The following is a 23,073-nucleotide window of genomic DNA, read 5'->3' on the forward strand; positions in this document are numbered from 1 at the left end:
AGAGGGCAGAGCATTTTTGGGCCTCTGCTCTCCCAGGTTACTAAGGGCTCATCACTGCCAATTTCTCATCCTTCCTTCCCTCTCTGAAGCCTATGACTGTCTATCCCCCTCCTCTCTCCCAGTTCTGCTCTCTCTCTGACCCATCCTTCTCCAGGTCCTCTGCCTGATCTCCATCCAGGTCACAACCACTCTGTGACTAGGGATGCCCCACGCGGCTCTGCTCTGTGTCCTCTTCTCCTTCTTCTTCAGTTGGGGATCTCCTCTCCCATGGATCACTGATCATCTTTGTGCTGAGGATTCTCAGATCTCCTTACGCAGCTCTTCACTCCATGCTGAAGTCCTGTCTCAATCTCTTGGGGGCCTCTTGGACATCAAGTTCCAAGACTAAACCCATCATCTTTACCCCCAACCCTCCCCTCTTCTGAACATGCCTTTACCACGCTGTAATAATTGGGACTTTTTCAGTGTTTCAGAATGCTAAATTAATTGTCTTTGAGCGTTATCAGTTGTAAAGTTCCCAGGACCAAACCCCTAATTACTATGTGCTAAGAGGATGATGGGAGTGAAGTCCCCAGGGACCTAAGGGGAGTTTCTAAGACCGGAGCCAATAGTATGTGCCTAAATTCTGGTTACCCAGATGATGTTTGATGACATCTAAGACTGTATGAAAAGAGAGAACAAAGCTGTTTTGCTTGGGGCTCTGAGCCAAAGGAGGAGTGGCGCATGCCTCTGTGCCAGCCTTTGTTAAGAGCTCCCTGGCTTGTCAACCCAGATGTTGATGGTCTCTTGGTAACTATGATTTGTGATCTGGTCTGTTTACATTGTGAATGTTTGTAATTTGTTTGTACTTGCTCTGAAGTTCAGGTGGCTGACTTTTCCTCCTCAACTAAGTGAGTTTATATTGTATATATTGGATTAAAGTAAGATTGTTAACCCCTTAATATTGCTTTCCTTAGTAAAACAAATGAAAAGAAAGTGTGCTGGCAGCGTTTTTGTTGTTGGGCTTGTGTTGGTCTTCCACTCCAGCAACAGCTGCTAGCCAAATGGTTGCTACACACCCCCACACCCTCTGTCCCCCAGGCTCGTAGGCTAGGTGTCCTGCTTGACTCCTCACTCACTTATTTTTCCCTCTTCCCCACACCCTGCCAACATCGAATCTGTCCTCCCAGCCTGCTGACTTCACCTCCACAGCATCTCTCTAGAACCCTTTCTCTCCTCTGACTCAGCCCCTACCCTGGTGCAGACCCTCATGACCTCACATCTAGACCATGGCAACGGTTACTGGGAATGATTTCCTAAAACACAGATCTCAGCATGTTAACTCCTACACAACAAAATGCACAGGCCCCCTATTGCCTCCAGGAGCAAATACAGAATCTTCTGTTTGGCCTCCAAAGCCGATTTTAGCACCATCTACTTTTCCAGTCTTTTTACACTGCTTGTGCCACCCCATAATGGAGTGTTTGATCCAGTGCTACTGGGCTCCTGCTTGTTCCTCACAGAATATCCTCCATCTCCCCACTCCAGGCATTCCCTCAGGCGATCCCCCCTGCCAGACTCTCCTCTTCATCCTCGCACCTCCTGTCCTCCCTGATTTTCTTCAAGTCTCAGCTAAAATCCCACCTTCTCCAGGAAGCCCTTCCCTGTCCTCCTTCATTCTAAGGCATTTCTTCTGTGGGTTATCCTCAGTTATAGCAAATGTCACATCAGAAATGAACAATAAAATCATTGCATTCAAGAGAGAAAGAATGCCTTCGAAACTGGCAAAAATGATGGAAGAGGAAACTAGTGATACTAGATTTTTTATTTTAAAATTCACAACCATGAAATAAAATGAGATCATTCTTTTAAGTTTATTATAGCATTTACTATTAAATATAATACATGCAATGTGCACATCCGCACTGAACACAGTCATAGCTTTTCTCCACTAGGAATCATCTTGAATCAACTGATATAAAGAGATGATCTGTGAAGGTTTTCCCACATTGAGTCAATATAGAACTTATCCCAAGAGTGAATCTTCTGATGTCTAATGAGCTCTACACTGCATTTGAATGCCTTTCCTCATCCAAGACAGTGATAAGATTTCTATTATGAATTCTCCAATGGGAAATAAGGGATTGCTGTTGATGGAAGACTTTACCACATTGATCACATTCATAGGGTTTCTTTCCAGTGTGGATTCTCTGATGTAGAGCAAGTTTGTAGTTGCTGATGAAAGTCTTTCCACACTGATTGAATTCATAAAGTTTCTATCTCCTGTGGATTTTCTGATGATAAGCAAGACCTGAGCTCTGTGTGAAGCTCTTTCCACATTGATTACATTCATAAGGTTTCTCTCTAGTGTGGATTCTCTGATGTGCAGTCAGAGTCGTGCTGAGTCTGAAAGCCTTTCCACATTTATCACATTCATAAGGTTTCTCCCCAGTGTGGATTCTCTGATGTACAGTCAGACGGGAACTCTGTGCGAAAACCTTTCTACACTGCTTGCATTCATAAGGTTTTTCTCCAGTGTGGATTCTTAGATGTATAGTAAGTTCAGAGGTACTTCTAAAAGCCTTGCCACATTTATCACATTCATAAGGTTTCTCTCCTGTGTGGATTCTCTGATGTGCAGCCAGATAGGAACTCCGCGTGAAAGTCTTTCTACACTGCTTGCATTCATAGGGTTTTTCTCCAGTGTGGATTCTTAGATGTACAGTGAGTTCAGAGGTACTTCTAAAAGCCTTTCCACATTTGTCACATTCATAAGGTTTCTCTCCAATGTGGATTTTCTGATGACCAGCAAGAGTTGAAAACTGTCTGAAGCTCTTTCCACATTTATTACATATATAAGGTTTCTCTCCAGTGTGGATTCTCTGATGTGTAGAAAGGCTCCAGCTAAGTGTGAAAGTCTTTCCACATTGATTACATTTATAAGGTTTCTCTCCAGTGTGGATTCTCTGATGTAGAGCAAGTTTGTAGTTGCTGCAGAAAGTCTTTCCACACTGATTACATTTATAAGGTTTTTCTCCAGTGTGGATTCTCTGATGTTCAGCAAGACCTGAGTTCTGTCTAAATCTCTTTCCACATTGATTACATTCGTAAGGTTTCTCTCCAGTGTGGATTCTCTGATGTGCACCCAGACTCTGGCTGAGTCTGAAAGTCTTTCCACATTGATTACATTCATAAGGTTTCTCTCCAGTGTGGATTCTCTGATGTTCAGCCAGATTGTATCTCTTCCTGAAAGCCTTTCCACATTTATCACATTCATAAGGTTTCTCTCCAGTGTGGATTTTCTGATGTTGACCAAGACCTGACTTGTGTATGAAGGTTTTTCCACATTGATTGCATTCATAAGGTTTCTCTCCAGTGTGGATTTTGTGATGTGCAGCCAGACTGCATCTCTTTCTGAAAGCCTTTCCACATTTATCACATTCATAAGGTTTCTCTCCACTGTGGATTTTCTGATGTGCAACCAGACTGCATCTCTTTCTGAAAGCCTTTCCACATTTATCACATTCATTAGGTTTCTCTCCAGTGTGGATTCTCTGATGTTCAGCCAGACTGAATCTCTTTCTGAAAGCCTTTCCACATACATCACATTCATAAGGTTTCTCTCCAGTATGGATTCTCTGATGTGCACCAAGAAGATATCTATGTCTGAAAGCCTTTCCACATTTGTCACATGCATAAGGTTTCTCTACAGTGTGGATTTTCTCATGTTGACCAAGACCTGACCTCTGTGTGAAGGTTTTTCCACATTGATTGCATTCATAAGGTTTCTCTCCAGTGTGGATTCTCTGATGTGCAGCAAGAAGACATCTATATCTGAAAGCCTTTCCACATTTATCACATGCATAAGGTTTCTTTCCAGTGGGGGTTTTCTGATACTTAGCAAGCCCAGACTTTTGTCTATAAGTTTCTCTGCAATGATTACATTCATAAAGTTTCTTTCTAGTGTGTCTTCTCTGTTGTAAATTAAGGGATGAGTTTTCCCTGAAAGTTTTACCACATGCATGACACTCATGAGAATTCTCTCTAGTATGAATTCTCTGATGGGAAATAAGGGATGAGTGTCGCTTAAAGGCTTTACCACATTCAATACAAGCATAATGTTGCTTTCCATTTTGAATTTTCTGGTGGTCAGTGAGCTTTGAATTATGACTCAAGGCCTTCTCACCTTCATTACCGATACCAAGCATTTCTCCAGTATGACTTTTCTGAGATCTAATTAGTTCTGAATTCAAGCTGAAGGTCTTCTCACATCCATAAGTTTGCACTTTAGGAAGCTTCTCATGAGACTCAACCAACTCTACTGGTTCAGTAAAGCTCTCCCTATATTTATAATCCTGTGAACAGCATTCCCCTGAGGTCATTTTCTTACAGGGAATTAGGGCTGAACATTGTCTAAAACTCTTTCCATCTTGATCAAAGGCACAGTGACTCTTTTGTTTTTTCTCCATTGTGATATCAGAGCCCCAGACACCATTTTTCATGAATCTTTGCTGTCGTGATTCTTCTGAAGAAATGTTCAACTTGGCAGTAGCCTTCCTCATTTCAAGCCTTGTCTCTCCATCTGAAGCAAACAAAGAAATATATATAGTAACACATACTCATATACACAAATACATCCTCTTCCCTCCATTGACACAAAGTAACTGATCTGTAATCTGTTTCCCTAGGGAAAAAGAAGTCCTCAGTCATTTGAAAGTGCTGTTAGTTCACATGCCCAGGATGATTTAATTGACAAAGAGCTTCACACACAATAATATTGGATACTCACAACAAGCCTGCCACACAGGCAGGACCAGCATGCTTATGACATTCCCAACTCAAGCCAAGAGCTCATGATGACAGAGTGGCCTGACCAACATCCCTGCAGCTGAGAACAAAACTCAAATCCTGTGATGGCGCATGCTCTGTTCAGTGTTCTAGAAACTACTTTGTTATTGAATGTATACTTGTTTGCATTTATGACTGTGTGTACCAACCATGGTGTAAACAGCAGGGCCCAATGGAAGCAGAGCGGCTGGCATGTCTGTAATACCATTTTAGAGGTATTGCTGCACAAATACGAGTTAATGAACAGTATGAGAAATGTTCTGGCAACAGTTAATTTGTTGGAGTTCAGACATTTTTGAAATGCAAATTTGGTTGGATTTTCTAAAGCTTTAATTCTTTTTTTTTTTCTTTTTTTTTTTTTTTTGTGGACTGGAATAGTGACTTTATTGATGTAAGGATCCCCCAGCAAGGAAAATTCTCTCTACCAGGGCAGATAAGAAAGTGTTCAGGAATCTTTCTTCTTTGAAAGTTGTCTGAGACACAGTGACTTGCCCTGGGTCACACAACTTAGTACATTTCAGAAGAAAGACTTGAACTGAGGTGCTTCTAGAGCATTTTTCAATTTAGAAGGACATTTCCATGGTAATAGCAAAAATCAGCTTTCAGAACACTTTCATCTTCCAACATCCTGAAGGCCATTGAAGGGGTTAAGGGCAAGTATTAGAAATGTGGGAAGCCTTTTTTGGAGATTGGAATGATGACAAAGCTTACAAAACACAAATCAAAATGATTTATCAGTGCCTTTTTTTTACGTCATTGTGACTTCCTAATACCTCCCTGCCTCCCCCCTCTCCTCCAAAACCTTTCCTTGTAACAAAGAAAAACAGTTAAGTAAAAGAAAACTGAGTAATCAATCCTGTGGATGAAGCATTTACCCCAACCCCCATGCCCCATAGTCTACCACCTCTCTGTTGGGAGGAAGGAAATATATTAACAGGAATTTGAAATCAATCTGAATTCAAACATCTTTCAGTGTTTTCCTTTCCAACATTGGGATTCAACATGTATGATATACTTTGTATTGTTTTCCCTCATTTTGCATTCATTTATATAAATCTTCCCAAGTTTCTCAGAAATCCCAGTATTTGGGATTGCCTACAGTGAAATAATAATTCAGTAATTCATGTATTAGCATTTGTCCATGCCTCAATGGATGAGCATCTCCTTTATTTCCACCTAAATCTCTATCCTGAAATCCATTCTCATATCTAATGGGCCTCTCTCAATTCATGTCCCAGCAGTATCTCAAACTCAACACATCCTAAAGAAAATTCCTCTTCCCCTTAAGCTTTCTGCTCTTCCAAACTGTTGTATTTCTCTTGAGGGTGCCATCATTCTTCCAGCCATCCAAATTCACAACCTTTGAGCCATCCTTGATCTTTGCCTCACCCTCATTGCCCATATCCAGCCAGTGGCCAAGTCTTCAAGCTGACCTTCACCATCTCTCATATTCTTTTTTTTTTTTAATTTAAATTTATTTATTTAACATATTTGGTTTTCAGCATTGATTTTCACAACGGTTTGAATTACAAATTTTCTCCCCATTTCTACCCTCTCCCCCACTCCAAGATGGCTTATATTCTGGTTGCCCTGTTCCCCAATCAGCCCTCCCCTCTATCACCCCCCTCCCCTCTCATCCCCTTTTCCCTTCCTTTCTTGTAGGGCAAGATAAACTTCTATGCCCCATTGCCTGTGTATCTTATTTTTTAGTTGCATACAAAAACTTTTTTTGTTTTTGAACATCTGATTTTAAAACTTTGAGTTCCAAATTCTCTCCCCTCTTCCCTTCCCACCCACCCTCCCTAAGAAGCCGAGCAATTCAACCTAGGCCACACATGTATCATTATGTATAACCCTTCCACAATACTCATGTTGTGAAAGGCTAACTACATTTTGCTCCTTCCCAACCCATCCCGCTTTATTGAATTTTCTCCCTTGACCCTGTCCCCTTTCCAAAGTGTTTGTTTTGATTACCTCCACCCCCATCTGCCCTCCCCTCCATCATCCCCCCCCTTTTATTTTTTTTTTATGTTCCTCCCTCTTCTTTCCTGTGTGGTAAGATACCCAAGTGAGTATGTATGGTATTCCCCCTCAGGCCAAATCTGATGAGAGCAAGGTTCACTCATTCCCCCCTCACTTGCCCTCTCCCCTCCTCCCATAGAACTGCTTCCTCTTGCCACCTTTATGCGAGATAATCCACCCCATTCTATCTCTCCCTATCTCCCTCTCTCAGTATGTTGCTCTCTCATCCCTTAATTTCATTTTATTTCTTTTAGATATCTTCCCTTCATCTTCAACTCACCCTGTGTCTGCTCTCTCTCTTTTACATATATATAAACACACACACATATATATACACATACATACACACATATACACATAGATATATACATACATACGCATTCACTTATATATATACATAAACATATATATATATAAATATATATATATGCATATTCCCTTCAATTACCCTAATACTGAGGTCTCATGAATCATACACATCATCTTTCCATGTAGGAATGTAAACAAAACAGTTCTAGATTCAGTCTCAGACTTTGGATTCTTTCTTTGGTGACAAAGAAGACCAAAACATACAGCCTAAAGAAGACAACAAAGTCATAGAGCCTACAACAAAAGCCTCCAAGAAAAACATGAACTGGCCCCAGGCCATAGAAGAACTCAAAAAGGATTTGGAAAAGCAAGTTAGAGAAGTAGAGGAAAAATTGGGAAGAGAAATGAGAAGGATGCGAGAAAACCATGAAAAACAAGTCAATGACTTGCTAAAGGAGACCCAAAAAAATACTGAAAAATACACTGAAGAAAACAACACCTTAAAAAACAGACTAACTCAAATGGCAAAAGAGCTCCAAAAAGCCAATGAGGAGAAGAATGCCTTGAAAGGCAGAATTAGCCAAATGGAAAAGGAGGTCCAAAAGACCACTGAAGAAAATACTACTTTAAAAATTAGATTGGAGCAAGTGGAAGCTAGTGACTTGATGAGGAATCAGGATATTATAAAATAGAACCAAAGGAATGAAAAAATGGAAGACAATGTGAAATATCTCCTTGAAAAAAACCACTGACCTAGAAAATAGATCCAGGAGAGATAATTTAAAAATTATTGGACTACCTGAAAGCCATGATCAAAAATAGAGCCTAGATACCATCTTTCAAGAAATTATCAAGGAGAACTGCCCTGATATTCTAGAGCCACAGGGCAAAATAGAAATTGAAAGAATCCATCGATCGCCTCCTCAAATAGATCCCAAAAAGAAATCTCCTAGGAATATTCTTGCCAAATTCCAGAGTTCCCAGATCAAGGAGAAAATACTGCAAGCAGCCAGAAAGAAACAATTTGAGTATTGTGGAAACCCAATCGGAATAACCCAAGATCTGGCAGCTTCTACATTAAGAGATCAAAGGGCTTGAAATACGATATTCCAGAGGTCAGTGGAACTAGGATTAAAACCAAGAAATCACCTACCCGGCAAAACTGAGTATCGTGCTCCAAGGCAAAATATGGATTTTTAATAAAATAGTGGACTTTCAAACTTTCTCAGTGAAAAGACCAGAACTGAATAGAAAATGTGACTTTCAAACACAAGAATCAAGAGAAGCATGAAAAGGTAATCAAGAAACGGAAATTGCAAGGGACTTACTAAAGCTTTAATTCTTGCCACATTCTGGAGTTAATTTCATTGTACTTAATAAAAATGGTGATGACCCATTTGCACTCAGCTGTTAGAAGAATGGTTCCTTTGGGACCGCATCACTAAGCTCCCTGATTGGAGGGGGTGGACCAGTATCTCACCCTGGAATAGAAGGCCACCATTACTAAGCACTAGACTAGGCAATGTTCCCCGATGCAATCAGTGCCACCCTAGTCTCCTGGCAAATATTTCTCTTCTTAACAACTGTTATCCCTCTATGTGATTGCCCTTCAGTAGCTGTGTCAGCATAGTTTGGGGATTCCCAGAGGTTAAGATTCTAGTTCTCTACATTGATGGTAGGAGCCATACTTTTGGTGCAAAGATGCCTTTAAGTACAGAAGTCTTAGATCTTTGCCTGAGGCTCAGACAAGGTACATAGCTCCTAGGAGCCAGTGGTAGGATTTGAATGCATGTCTTCTCCCAATCATGTCCAGTACTCTTCACACTCAGACAAGCAGCCTAAGTTTGGGGTGTGGAGCCCAGCCACGGGCACAGATGCTGCATAGTCAGCAGTGGGAGCCTCCAGCTCTGCAGGACACTGTGGGGAGGGGCCAGGAAATCTCTGGGGATGGTTCCTGAGACTTCTCTCTTCTCTCCCTGGTGGCTGTTAACTGCTGGTCTCCATGGGAACACCGCCAATCAGCAAAGAACCTCTACTTCTGGAGACCTCCCAGAAGTAAGAACCCCACATTCCCAAGTGGCATGTGACCCCACGACCGTACAGCCTCTTTGCAGGACCCCCACTGCATTTCCAATCCTTTCTTCAGGTGCCACTTGTTGACTACAGTTTTTTATTAGGTGATGGCTCCTCCTGTTCTTCTTTACTGACCAGTTCTGAGGCATTATCACACTCATTCTCTATAAATTTCATATGCGAAACTGGCAATAGTTCTGTTGCTATGTAGCAATTTTCAATATTATATCCAACATGTTGCATTCTGATCCATAGATTTGCCATTACTAGAATCCATACCAAATATTCATAGTATTTCATTACCTATCATGTCCATAGGCACAGTTTAATTTCCGCGGTGATCCCTTTCCCTTTTTCTATTCTTATGTCTAAGACCACCATGAATGCGAATATTTCCTTTCATCTGTGGCATGCTATATTCCATGCTGGCCTATCACTCTTTTAGGATAACCATTATCTATTTTTTAAAATTTATCTTTGCATGGTTCTGCTCCTCACTTTTTAAAAACCTCAAATCCTTGTAATAAATACAATTTTTTAAAAATCTAAACATTTGTTACCCAAAAGCAGTAACTCCTATAAAGGGCCCTGATTCTCTCATCCTTCTCTCAAGAAGTGGACAGCATGCTTTACTATTGGTCCTATCGAAGCCTTTGCTTTTGGGTGGCTGAAAACCCTTTGGGTCTTCATCATAATGGTCTATGGGGTTTGAGCTAAATATTCTTTAATGGAACCTTGAAGAGGAAACAACTGCCCAGTTTTGCAATAAATATTCTAAGATAAAAATAGAAGACATTTTCCTCTTGGACAACAAGCATACATATGTTTAAGTACAATAGTTTTCTTTCTTCAGTGATTCCAAACTATAGTGATCAGGCATCCAGTGATTACACCAAACCCTGACCACTTCTAAGTGCAACATGTTCCTTCAGATTCTCAATCCAACATCAAATTGTTTCCCAAGAGCCAGAAAGGTCTGAAAATCAAGTGCAAATTGATTCCCAGTGGATGGTTCCAGGCATGCGCTTGTGGTCATTTGATTGCTGTCACTACACTACAGTAGCCATTTCCAGGTGACCTTGTGAGCAGATATCATCAGCAGGGTCACCACTAGATCAAGGTGTTACAAATACTTGCACACATGGCAGGCTTTTTGGAAGCCATGACACCAACATGGACCATCACAACCGTTCTACAAAAACAGTCCTTATATTGGTCCTCACTACAGTCTTACGGCTATTTTCTGATTTGGATTTGTCCTGTACTTAAGTTAACACTCTTCCATCAAGCAGCTTTCCAAAGGAATTCGTTGGCACCACGGGTCAGTCACCCAGAAGAGTTTACGTGACAGCAGAGCCAGTGTGCCAGTGGTAGAAAGAAGGCAGTTATATCTGAAGAGATTCTTTCCTTAGAAAAGTACCTTGTTTTCTTTTTTTACGTATAAACATTGTTAGAAAAAAAACCAATCCATGCAATTGACCTTCAGGTACATTTAGCATTTAATACGATACTTATCATTGGCCAGTAGAAAAACAGCTTTCCTATAGCACCTCACAATCCATGGTGTTCATTTTGTTGACTGCATAGAGCCAAAAACCAGACATTCCCAACTCTCAGCAATATAACTCATAAAATTCTCCTGCCATTTCCCACCTCATTCACGTCTGAAGGAACAATTTCACTGCATTCTGCTTATAAACCAAAATACAGCTGGTGGTACAATAGATAGAGGGTGGAGCCTGAAGGCAAGAAGACCCAAATTCCAGATCAGAAACTTGCTAACAGTTTGACCCTGGACAAGTCACAGTGTGGCCATTTGCCTCAGTTTCCCTATCTGTAAAATGGGGATGACAATACCACCTACTTCCTAGGATTCTCACAATGATCAAATCAAACAATACTTGTAAAGTCTGGGCACAGATGAGGCTCTACGTAATTGTTGGCTATTATTATTGTTTTCACTATCTTCTCCTCAGCTCTGCTCTCCTTTGTGAATTGCCAGTGTCTCTGCTTGCATTTATTTAAGTCCCTGCTGAATTTCATGTGTTTCCTCACCAAAATACTCTCTTTTCGCAGGATCAGCTAAGACTGAGGCTTGTGATCTGTGGCTTCTTCTCAAACCATCTCCATTTTCCATACTAGATTGTGAACTCCTTAGCTGGGATGGGCTTTTGCCTTTCTTTGTATCCCCACAGCTTGGCACAGTGCCTAGAACATAGTAGCAACTTGAGGAATTATAGGCCCAGGCCTATAAAAAGCCCTGACCTCCACCACAATCCCTGGAATCTAGTCTCTCCCCTTTGGTCACATGCAGGTTCTGGCCTAAGTCCTGCCTTCTTTCTCCTTCATTCACCTTTTAACCTACAAGGAGTTACTTTTGTCCATTTCTAACGTGGATGGGACCTGAGCACACCAAATACTGGTGATCCCAAAGGCTGCTGGAGGGTGTCCTGCTCTGGGACACCTGGGAATCTCTACCTCGATCGCCCTAGCAGTCACCTACATGGATCTGGCCAATGATTCTCCATTCCTGGAGATAAAGTTTCAACCATAAAGATCATGAAAGGAACTTAGGGGGATGATTTATGCCAGCCTCAACCTTGGATCACTTCTAGGTAAGACACTGGTCATTGGAACTACTCATGTGCTGCTGAATAAAAAGAGAGAAAACCATGAAACCAGGTTGCCTGGGTCCACTACAAATTTTGGTAACATCCTCTCAGCTGGGCCCTGACTGGGAAAAGGCAATGGAATCCTCTGACACCTCCCTGACTCCCATTCCCACTCACCATATCAGATCTTTTCATTCCTCTCAAACCACTCCACATGGCTTGCTCCCACCAACCCTCTCAGCTGAGAACTTGCCTTCATATTTCACTGAAAAAACTGGACACTGACCAAGAACTCTCCTTATCTCACATAAACCAGACGCCTTCTTTTCCTCCTTTATCCCTTTCTCTCACGAAGAGGGCCCCCTCCTGATTGGCAAGGCAAACATGCTCCAGTGATCCCATTCCATCCCATTTGCTCCTGCAGCATACTCCCTACTCTGCCATCTCCATTTTCTCACGAATTTTCAGTCTTTCCCTTTCTATTGGCTCCTTTCCTACTGACACAAATGAAACCATTTCTCCTCTGGCCTCAAAAAACCCTCACGTTATGCATCCATCAACACTAGATATCATCCTCATTCCCTTTTCTTTCATGGTGTAACACCAATCAACACAGCACACTTGAGGGCTGCTGCTGTCAATATATACATATTAATTTAGAGCTGAACTATAAAATATAATGAACTCTCTATTTACTAAAAACAAAACCTTACTCAAGGAAGTAAAGCATTCCCAGTTGATAACAACATAACTTATCACCAGGGTGGCCATATGACCTTAAACAGAAACAAAGTATATAACATAATATAGCATACCCCCCACCTTATCCTTATTTATACAATCAGGGGATTCCAGGCCAGGGTCTTCCCTAACACAGGACATCCTCAGAGGCAGCAGAGAACACAACACACTCCACTCCTAGATGACAGTAGATCACAATCCCCCCAATTCAAAACAAAGTGTCCAAGTACAGTCCTCTTGGGGGTGTGTCCTTCTCCCCACACTGCTGTTGCAGGCTCCCACCTGACACTGGCAGGTACACACATGCTTGAATAAGCCAAAGAGTTCAAGTCCCAACACACCTTCAGACGTGAGGGGTGGTTGAGCAGCAGCAAAGCCAACAGGGTGAATCCCAGGGGGCCACAGAACTTTCCCCATTCCACCATAGAGAGCCCCATGGTTCCCAACCCATCCCAGAGGGGTGTGGCAGCAAAGTAAGCTCAGTGCTCCTGTCCTGCTGCAAAGCCTGGAATCTGGACTCAGCCCTGCGTCCAGAGTTCCTGGGTTCCTCCTCATGCAGGTCCACAACCAACTGTGCCCAACTCCTGCCTGGCTTCACAGGAAGGCAGCTCTCTTCTCCTGCTCCATGTCCCACCTTACAGGGAAGGGACTGCTCGATTCCAAGCTCTCTCTGCTCCTCCCTGGGTCCAGGCACAGCAGGCTCCAGGGGCCCCTATCCCAGCTTCTGCCTCTGTCCCACAACATCCCAACTCTGGGGCAGTCAGCTCTCCCCCAACCACAACCGGGGAAGGGCTGCTCCAGTCTGGGCTCTGGGCACAGCCAAATACTATAACAATTGGAAAACAACAGACAACTATCCCAAGATCAGTAAACCCCATACTTTCTTTAGTATTTGATTCTAGTCCAGTGTTCCAGTGCTCTCACAAGGGTTGGTATCAGAAGTCCCCTTTGTCCATCAGAGGTCTCCTCCCTATATACGTTATCAGATTGAAAGACAGCACCAATATCTAGGTTCAATCCAAAGGGGAGCAGGGTTCTTGATATCAGCCAAACATGCCTCCATAAGTGAGCCACCCCACTAAGCAAGCTTCCTTCCAAGTAAGCTTCCTCTTCAAAGGCAATATAAATCTCCCTTAATATACATATATTTTACCTGATCAGGCTCTATGTGACTCAGCATGGAATGTATCACAACTGTGAACTGGGCCAGTGTGCTGGTAAGCAAAATGGGCTCTTAGCACTCAGTTCAACCAAGTGCCCTTGAAGAGTCTGGCTTTGTTTCCTTTCATTCAGTTCAGTGTATTTCATTGAGTCTTACTAGGTGCTAAGCCCCAGGCCCTAACCCCTATTAGGTGCTAAACAGATGTGGGTGTGAAGCTCCTAGGGTCCTCAGGGGAGGTGCTCACTCCAGAGCCAATCATAGCAGCTTAAGTTCTGGTCATTCAGATGATGTTTCTTTGAGGAAGTCTGAAACGGTATAAGAAGCGAAGACAGAGCCATTTGTGCAGGGCTCTCAGTCTTGGTGGCTTGAGACGATGTGGAGACTCCGGGCAGCTTTAGCTCAGAGCCCTCCAGCATGCAAACTCAGATGCTGGGACTTTGTTAAACTCTGGTAACTATGTATTTGGATTTGAATCAGACAAGGTCTGTCTGTTGATGTTCGTAATTTGGTTGTATTGGTTCTGAAGTTCAGGGCACTGGCTGTTTCCCCTGAACTAAGTGAGTGATATTTGTATGCTGAATTAAAGTAAGCTTGTCAACCCCTTATCGTTGCTTTCCTTAGTATAAAGCAGATTAAAAGAACTTGGGCTTTTGCAGCATGCTGGCAACGTCCCTGTTGTTGGGTTTGTCTTGGTCTTTCACCCCCACAACAGCTGCTAGCTGGATTGTTAAAACAGCCAGAGTTTAAGCAGCAAGACATCTCTGATGGAAATACCAGTGTACCTTCAGACCTGGGAATGTACCCATTTCAAGGAAAAAAGGGAGCACATGTGGCCATGTAGAGCTGTTCATGTACAGGAAAGATCTTCTATTCCATTAACCATTCACATGGCTAAACACCTAGACATGGCCATCTACAAGTAGGGTCTCCAACTCCTTTACTCTTACTTCCTAGAAAACTCTGCATTCTGGTGCTCAACTTCACTACTCAAGTGAAACACCTCCCTCCAAAGTGAACAGTGATCTCCTAATTGCTAAACCAAAGGCCTCTTTCCCATTCCTCATCCTTCTTGATCTCTCAGCAACTTCTGGCATCATCACTCATCCCCTTTTCCCTGATACTCCCATTCCTTTGGGTTGTGGTGACACTCTTCTCTTTGGGTTCTCGTCCTACCACATCGTCAACTAAACTCATTATCTTTCCCCCACCCCCCCATCTTCCTACTTTGATAACACTATCTAGCTCACCCTATCCATTGTCCAGACTCATAAAAGAGATGTTATCCACAGCTCACCATCTCTCATGCTCATACCATCACCCTCCCTCCATCTTCAATCTCTTAGAAAGTCCTGTTGATTCCACCTTGGTGACATGTCTCACATGTATCCCACCTTCTGAACCAACACAGCCACCTTCTAGGTTCAGACCCCAATTACCTCATACCTACAGTGTGGAAAAAGCCTTCTGTTTGGTCTCACTGTCTCGAGTCTCTCCCTAGACCAGTCTATGCTCTATCCAGATATCAAATTCGCCTTCTTAACCTCACATCCGACCACATCACTGCCTCCTGAAAGAACTGCAGTGGCTCCCTAGGACCAGGATGATATGTAAAATCCTCTATTGGGCTGTTAGGGGCCTTCTTAATCTCCCCTCCCCTCCTCTCCTTTACCAGTCTTCTTTCATCTTACTCCAGTAGCAAAGGCCTCCTTTCTATGCCTCCTTGAACAGGACAAACCATCTCCAGTCTCCATGAGCTTTCCTTGCCTGCCTTTCATGCTTCGAATCTTCCCCCTCAATTCTCTGAACCCTAATCTCAAACACAGCCTCCACAATAAGGTTTTTCCAACCCTCCTCAATCTAAGTGCCTTCCCTCCTTTGACCGGCTCCAAATTAACCTGCATACAACATGTTTTACATGGCTCTGTCCCTGGTGTCTTTCCCACTTGCCTGGGAGCTCCTTGAGACCAGGGGATGTCCCTTGACTTTTTTTGAATCCTTCGAACTAAGTAGGAGGCCTGGCATAGAGTAGGCACTTAATAAATGCATGTTGATTTGAAAGCCTAGGAAAGAGCCTGTAGCAGACAGCCTAGGCCCTTTCTGGATAACGTCAAGACAGCTCCGTGACCCAAAGTTCGAACAATGGATCCTATGGAATCATAGTTTTATCACAGATGGTGAAACTAAGGGTCAAAGGTTCAATGACTTTCTCAGGATCTTACTGTTATAAAGTGTCTGAAAAAGCATGGCAAGCCAGGTCTTCCTGCCCCCAAGTCTAGCACTCCCTTCACTGTGACATGTAGCTACTCCTGATGACAGGCCTCACCAACCTGCTTTCCCCTCACTCACCTGGACAGGAGGTTCTGGCATCTTCTTGCTCCAGCATCCATGGCGCATCCCCTTGTCCAAAATGGGAGATGAATCCTTCTCTGGGAGCTGGAAGTCCTGGGCATGGGATAAGGAAGGGAGGAGGATAGAGAGACACTGATACCTTAGCTCTCTAGAGAAAGGGGGCAGGAAGGAGGGTCACAGGAGGTTCCCAGGACATCACAGGAACCTCTGCCATGATAGTGACTGGTGGGACCCATGGTGGGGGAGGGGAAGGAGGCCAATTTGGAAGCAGGAAATTCGATTTTCTCTACTTCCTTCATAGAAGGAGGGCTGAACCCACGGATTCCATTATCTAGAAGTTAAGAGGCAGCTGGCAGTGCAGTGCAGAGAGGCTTTGTCCTGGATTCAAGAACCTCTGAGTTCAAATTTGGTCTCCAACACCTATTAGCTCAGTGCCCCAGGCCAGTCACTTAACCTCTGCTTGCCTCAGTTTCCTCAACTCTGAAATGGGGATGATAATAGCATCTAAATCACAGGCTTCTTATGATGATCAAATTAAAATCATTTTTGGCACAATGCTGGCACATAGTAGGTATACATAAATGCTTATGTTTCCTTCCTTTCTCTTCCCATCATTTGTGTTGGAATTCTGAGGATTTAGGAAAGAAACCCAAGGACACCTTTGCAATACCAGGCATCTGATGGTAAGGCCAGGAGCTGTGAGGCCCAAATTTATGTTTGTCAACAAGAAGAAACTTCCAAAGACCAGACCCAACCCAAAGGGGAAGAGGTTGCTTTGGGAGGAAGGGGCTTCCCTTCACTGCCCCTCTCCAAGGAAAAGCTGCCTCAATAGAGATTAGGCAGACCTAATCCATGTGCAGGGAGAGGTCAGCCTAGGTACAACCTCTCACTTCACTTCCAAGTCTGAGATTCTTCAACACTGGCTTGATCTTTGACCTCAGGCCGCCTAGAACCAGTAAGAACCAGTAACCTTCAAGGGCAAGAAGTAAACCCTCAGCTCCCTATTACACACTGCTAAGACCTTTTACGGGAAACCACGCAGCAGGAGGACCCTGTCTCTTGGACACAAGAGAGCTACATTTTGGCCTTTCAATCACTGAAAAATGCTCCAAACCCTGAACACTAGGGAGACCAGGAAGGCAGTTCCTTTGATGGTCAATTCATAGCTCCAGGGGAAGTGTCCTTACCCAGGGACAGCAGGTTCTGGGCATTCTCCACCATGACCTCCTTGTACAGCTCTTTCTGAGAAGGGTCCAACAGGCCCCACTCCTCTGGGGTGAAGTCCACAGCCACATCGTGGAATGTCACCAGCTCCTAAACCATCAAATGTCACAGGACTTAGAGCTGAGAGACACTTCAGAATTGATCTAGTCCAACTGCCTGAATGCCTGTAGTAAGTTCTCATCCAGATGAAAGCAGAGAAACACCAATCACAATCTGGACTAAACATAGCAGCATGAGACTGTTGCCAGCCAAGGGGAAAACAGCCATCAGTTGTTGTATGGAGGCTTGAGGTGGCTGTGGGTATGACGTGTCAGGGCCAAAGCATCACCTGCCTTTGCTGGATGGTTGCTTTCATTTGTTAATGGCATATATTCATTCATTGTGGTATTTAGTGATAAAGAAATCAGTGACCAGGAAGGGGAAAGGAAGTTTTCTTCACTTATTATGAAGGTGATATTTTATTAACCAAGGTTAATAAGAAATGAGAAAGACACTGCCAGTTTCCTTATGAAAAATGAAGTGTGTCAAAAGACCCCCAAAACTCTGGAATTTGGGAGAACAAGAGTCAAAAGAATGGATCAGGGCAGACTGATGAACAGCACACTGGTCAGCTTGGCCAGGTCTGAAAATACACTGACACATGGGATATCTCATCCTTTTTCCCAACGTCTTCAACTGTAGAACACGTGTTGGGACCAGTGTGCTAGGAATCTCATACTCTTCCATCTCCTTTTCTTCCACTTCCATTACGCAGTGATCTGACTCACCTTCTATTACTTTCCCTCATTCTCTATCATGCAGATAAAATTCTTTTTACATTTTTTTTATCATTATGCTATGTTCTTTAAAGCAACAGATTTATGCTTTATTTGGAATCTGTATTTCACTTTTAACTTCCTTTACTTCCATTATGTATCTGCTGAACAATTAGGGAATTTACAGACATTTCCCACTTTTGGAGATTCCTAAAAATTTCCTTTTCTCTAATCTCTTCAGTCCCTGATTTTCCCTTCATATCATTTATTCAGAGTGTGGGCTCTCACTGGAGGATGGCAGGCTTTTGCTGATTGACAATTGGCTCCCTAACTGACTCCCAACAGAAACCTCCAAGCTTCTTTTCCTCCTCTTTCCAACTCCTTCCTTCTGCACCCTCCCACACTCATCCTTTACCACTGGGCCGGGTGGGGAGCGGGGGGGGGGGGGGGGAGAAGCATGAACTCTCACTTAAGGAGAGAGCCCAACTGGCCCATCTCATTTCTGATATGGGTGCACCACTTTGGATGCAATGAGACTGGCTTCCCCACAGGGTCCCAGTGTCTGGGACTTCTTTCATCCCTGAGACTTTACAGCTTCCTCTGGTATGTGGTCTTCCCTCACTAGATTGTAAACTCCTTGAGGGGCAGGGACTGTCTTTCACTTCTTTTATTCTATTTCCCAGCCCTCAGTACTGGGCATAGCACACATTAGGCATTTAATGAATGGTGAATGACTATTGACCTCCCAGCTACTCCCATTTCAGCCCTCCCTCCTTACTGAACTTTCCCAACCAAAGCCATCCAAGCTGACCTAGCTCTGCTCCCACCTGCCTTTCACACCTGTGAATTGTACCTTGCAACATCTCTCAGATGCACCCCCTTCTCTCCTCTGATACTGCAACCACCTGGGTACTGGCTCTACTGGGATCACCCTTGGACTGTTGCTATGGCCTGCTTCTGGTCAGCTGGCCTCACGACTCTCCCAACTCCAATGCATCCCCCATTTGGTCAACAAAGGAATTTTTCTAAATCACAGGTCTGATCCTGTGACTCCTTCTACCAATACCCTCAAATGGCTCCCTATCACCTCCAGGATCAAGTACAAATTCTCCTCCATTCTAAGCCCACCATGACCTAGACATCACCCAGTATTCCAGTCCTCTGAAAGCTTTACTTCCTGCCACCTCCTCAGTGACCCAATGACAGTGATCCTCCTTGCCACTCCAGAACAAGACACTCCATCTGTCAGTTCAGAGCATTTTCTCTGTCTGGCTGGAGTTAGGGAGAACTGAGTTCAGATGCTGCCTCAGGCACTAGGCCAGTGTGGAGCCTTCCCTCTCAGGATGCCCCCCATCCACACTACAGAGATCTAGTTTGGACCAAGCTGCTGACATGTCTTCTTCCTCATTAGACTGAGAGCTCCCTGAGGCCAGGGACTGGTTTTTCCTTCCTTCGTATCCACAGGAGGTTAGCACAGTGACCCTGGCCTTTCTAAATGCTTGTGCACTTCACCTAAGAACAGGTAAATGGGAAGGATTCAGAGAGGCCTGGGAACATGTGTGTGACTCAAGCAGGAGGACATGAGCAGCACCAGGGGACAATCTCTGCTCTGCTGACAGCACTGCCAAGGACTGGGGCTGGGGGAGCCTCCAGGGCTCTGCTCCAGGCCTGGCCAGGCAGGACTCAGGGTCAAGGGCTTTCCTAGATCTTCAGGGGCTATAAGGCAGAGGTGGGTTAAAAGAAACAAAGAGGAAGGGGAGAAGGGGTGTGTGTGTGTGTGTGTGTGTGTCCCCGTGTGTGTGTGTGTGTGTGTGTGTGTGTGTGTGTGTATGTGAGGCCTACAAAAAGAGAGCAAAGATACTGTGTCAAAGCAGTAGACACTAAAGAGTCAAGTGGATGTCCCTATGGTGACTCAGTTGTAATAAAGATGAGCTTAAAAGACAAACACAGGAAGGCAGCAATGTGGTGGTGGTGGGGGGTGGGGGGGAAATGAATGCTCAAGATGCCAAAGGGCCAATGAATCAGATTAAAACACAGGAGAGAGCAGGGCAGGGTTGTTACTCCTGCATTCACCTTCATACCTACTTTGGTAAAGAAGCAATCCGTAGGTGAGGTATTACCAGCCTCACAGACAATCCTCTGGGTCTCTGGAAATGGCCTCTTTGGCTGATGTTGGCCAAGTCTGAGGACAGAGTGCACTCACCTGGGCTGGAGGTCTGCAGCTCCCAGGCGCCATTCCCTCTGGCTCCAGGCTCCAAGCTTGGGTCAGGCCTTGGTCCTATGCAGGCTGAGCTGGGGAGGCTGAAGGATCCCAGGGGGGCAGAGGTCCTTCCTTCCTCTTCCTTGGTAAGCAGCTGGGCTACAGGGATTTACAGAAGGTGAGGTCCTGAGGTGTTACCATCACCTTGGTCCTGCCCTCTAGGCAGATACTCCCATCATCTGAGGGAGGGAGGAAGCAGGCAGGGTCAGGCTTGGAAATGAAGCTGGTCAGGATAGGAAGACTACTCTCCTCTCCCCTCCCACTTACTGATTCTCTTCTGCCCCCTCCTCCCACAGAGACCCAGGAGGCAGAAGTGGGGAGGAGACCAGCCAGAGTTCTCCCTCCAACTGGTCCTCTGTCCTCCATGCCTCCCCTCTCCCCAACAAACACCCAACAGAATCTGAATTCTCTGCCATTACAACTGCCTGACAAGGAAAACCACTTTGTTAGAAATACACTTGACACTGAAATTCCAGTATCAATGGCAATTTATTATTATTGAGGAATTCAAAGGAATTAGTAAATGTTCCTGACCTAGAGCATACTCCGCCCTTCTTTAGAGTATAGGCATGAGACCAACTTTATTCTGTTAGACTGACATAGATTGAAGCACCATCAGCTCAGTACCTCCCCTCAGAGAGCAGATTGGTCCACTCCTTTCTAGGTCATAAAGTTCTGTATAAGCGCCCAAGCATGCCATTCTTTGGCATGTTCTCCCCTCCTCAACATATGTCCCATGTTCAAAAATGGTGGAAAACTCCTTCATGTGGGTGTGTGAGGTCATATTCCGTGAGCCATTTAAGCATGCCTGGTAGCCATTTGACCCAGTTCTCTCCTCAACCCTGACTGTTATCTGGCCAGTTTAGACCAGTTTTCCCTATATCCTGAAACTGTGGTTTCTGCAAAACCACAAATTCTATTCCCATTGGCAGAGGACTCTCATCCTGGTTAATTTTTACTCCTTCTTTATTCAAGCTGACACTTCATTAATTGTTCTGTGGAAACCTAACTTTCCCTAACTTTTACCCAGCTCTCACAACTTCCCTCATTCATCTGTATTCCCTAGGTCTCCTGGCTTGGCTTTCTTTTACACACACACACAAACACACACCCTTCTACCACTCCTCTTGATATAAGAGGAAGAGAAGGTTGAGGACAGGGAGGGCTCCAGGATGGAGCTTTCAGGAATGACCAGGACAAGCCAGAGGTGGGAGACACAATCCTGTGTGAGACAGAGTCACCTGACAGGGGCCTGAGGGCTCAGAAAATATGGGGCTAGGGCAGGAGGCCCCAGGTAAGGAAGGCTCTGGGAGGCAGGACACTAACAAAGCTGGGGGGAGAAGAAAGGACATCTGAATGACAGAAGAGTTCCAGGAGGGGGGCCGAGCCTCGAAAGAATGACTGTGTCTTGGGTCTACTGTAGGAGCTGGGGAAGGCTCCTGGGCCCTCTTTGGGGCTTAGGCTTGGAGGTTACTTATCTGGGTCCCTGAAGGGAAACTGGACGCAGGGAACCAATGCCTGGAATCTGAGAGGGAGCCAGCAGAAGAGCCACAGTTGCAGGAGAGGGAGGCCAGGCAGGAGCTTTGGTGTCTGGGGAGGTCCTGTGGGTGAGGAGGCAGGACTCCTGGTCCTTACAGAGAGCCAGCACTGCTGGGGGGACAATGGAATCTCTGAATGGGAACTAGGGGCAGAGGGAGAGGACAATGGAGTCCTGATAGGGAAGCTCAAGGCAGTACTCCTGGGTCCCTATGTGGGAGATCTTAATGTCGGGCTAAGTGTGACTCAGTGGTAAAGCTGGGGATGGTGCCCATGATGTTTGGGATGGACTGGGGAGCCTGGACAGGAGGCAGAGGCTGGGAGCTTGCCAGGGAGCTGAGCTTCGGGAGAGAGGAGGGCTCCTAGCAGCCCTGGAGGTCCCTGAGCAGGAGGCCACATGGGGAGGAAAGGGCGGCCAGCAGAAGCATTGGGCTGCATAAGTTCCTGGCTCAGACCTACCTGGAGCTGCAGGCACAGAGGTGGCTTCTGGGTAGGAACTCAGATCTCAGCTCTGAGGGAAGCAGGCAGTGAAGGCACAGCTCCAAAGAAAGAAAGCAGCTCGATCTCAGCCCCACTGCCTCCTGCTTCCAGCCAGCCCATTCTGGGCGGGGACTCCCAGTCCCAGAGCCCCTGCCCTTCCGGTTCTGGTGAAACCCCAGGATCTTCCTTTTCCTCAGACCACAACTGCCTCTCCTCCTCAAATCCTGCCCTTCATCTTGTGGAGTGCCTAGGCCACTGCATTAACTCCTCTCCAATCTAGACCCCTCCCAAGCCTCCACACTCCTCCCCAGGGCTCAAATTCCACCTGGGCCTCCACCCACACAGCTGGTCCTCTGGGAGATTCCCCCTCCCCAGCTCTGGGATACACACCCTCCTCCTTGGGAGCAGAATCTCCTGGCCTTCTTCCAGCTGTTCCCCTGCTACAGTCATTTCTTTCCAAACTAGGACCCCCAGACCCTCCCTCCCTCCTGACTCTCCCAACCATTCCCCTCTCGCTCCAGGCTCGTGTCCCTGTCCTCCCTGCAGTCTGCACCCCAGACTTGCCCACCCCAATTTAACCCTCTACTCCAGTCTGGAAACATCCGCACAGCCCTGGGCGGCTTTTCCCTGGATCTTGGTATTCTTCCCTAAGGGACATTCTCTCACTGAAAGACCTGTGGATCCTCAGGGAAAGCTGAGGCCAGGAAGTGAGGACCACTTGGT

The 23,073-nt window shown here is 45.1% G+C and overlaps 1 protein-coding gene across 1 annotated transcript; it reads right to left on the minus strand.

Annotated features, from left to right (window-relative positions):
• Positions 1-1,786: 1,786 nt before the first annotated feature.
• Positions 1,787-17,481, minus strand: LOC118839957 (zinc finger protein 2 homolog). The gene is made up of 3 exons (XM_036747472.1): positions 17,283-17,481; positions 16,093-16,188; positions 1,787-4,561 (listed from the first exon to the last, which is right to left on the minus strand). The coding sequence occupies exons 1-3, from the start codon at positions 17,314-17,316 to the stop codon at positions 2,256-2,258; spliced, it is 2,436 nt and encodes an 811-aa protein (XP_036603367.1). The 5' UTR covers positions 17,317-17,481; the 3' UTR covers positions 1,787-2,255.
• Positions 17,482-23,073: the final 5,592 nt, after the last annotated feature.

The sequence above is a fragment of the Trichosurus vulpecula genome, chromosome 2 (assembly GCF_011100635.1).
Source record: "Trichosurus vulpecula isolate mTriVul1 chromosome 2, mTriVul1.pri, whole genome shotgun sequence".
Classification (NCBI taxonomy): Eukaryota; Metazoa; Chordata; class Mammalia; order Diprotodontia; family Phalangeridae; genus Trichosurus; species Trichosurus vulpecula.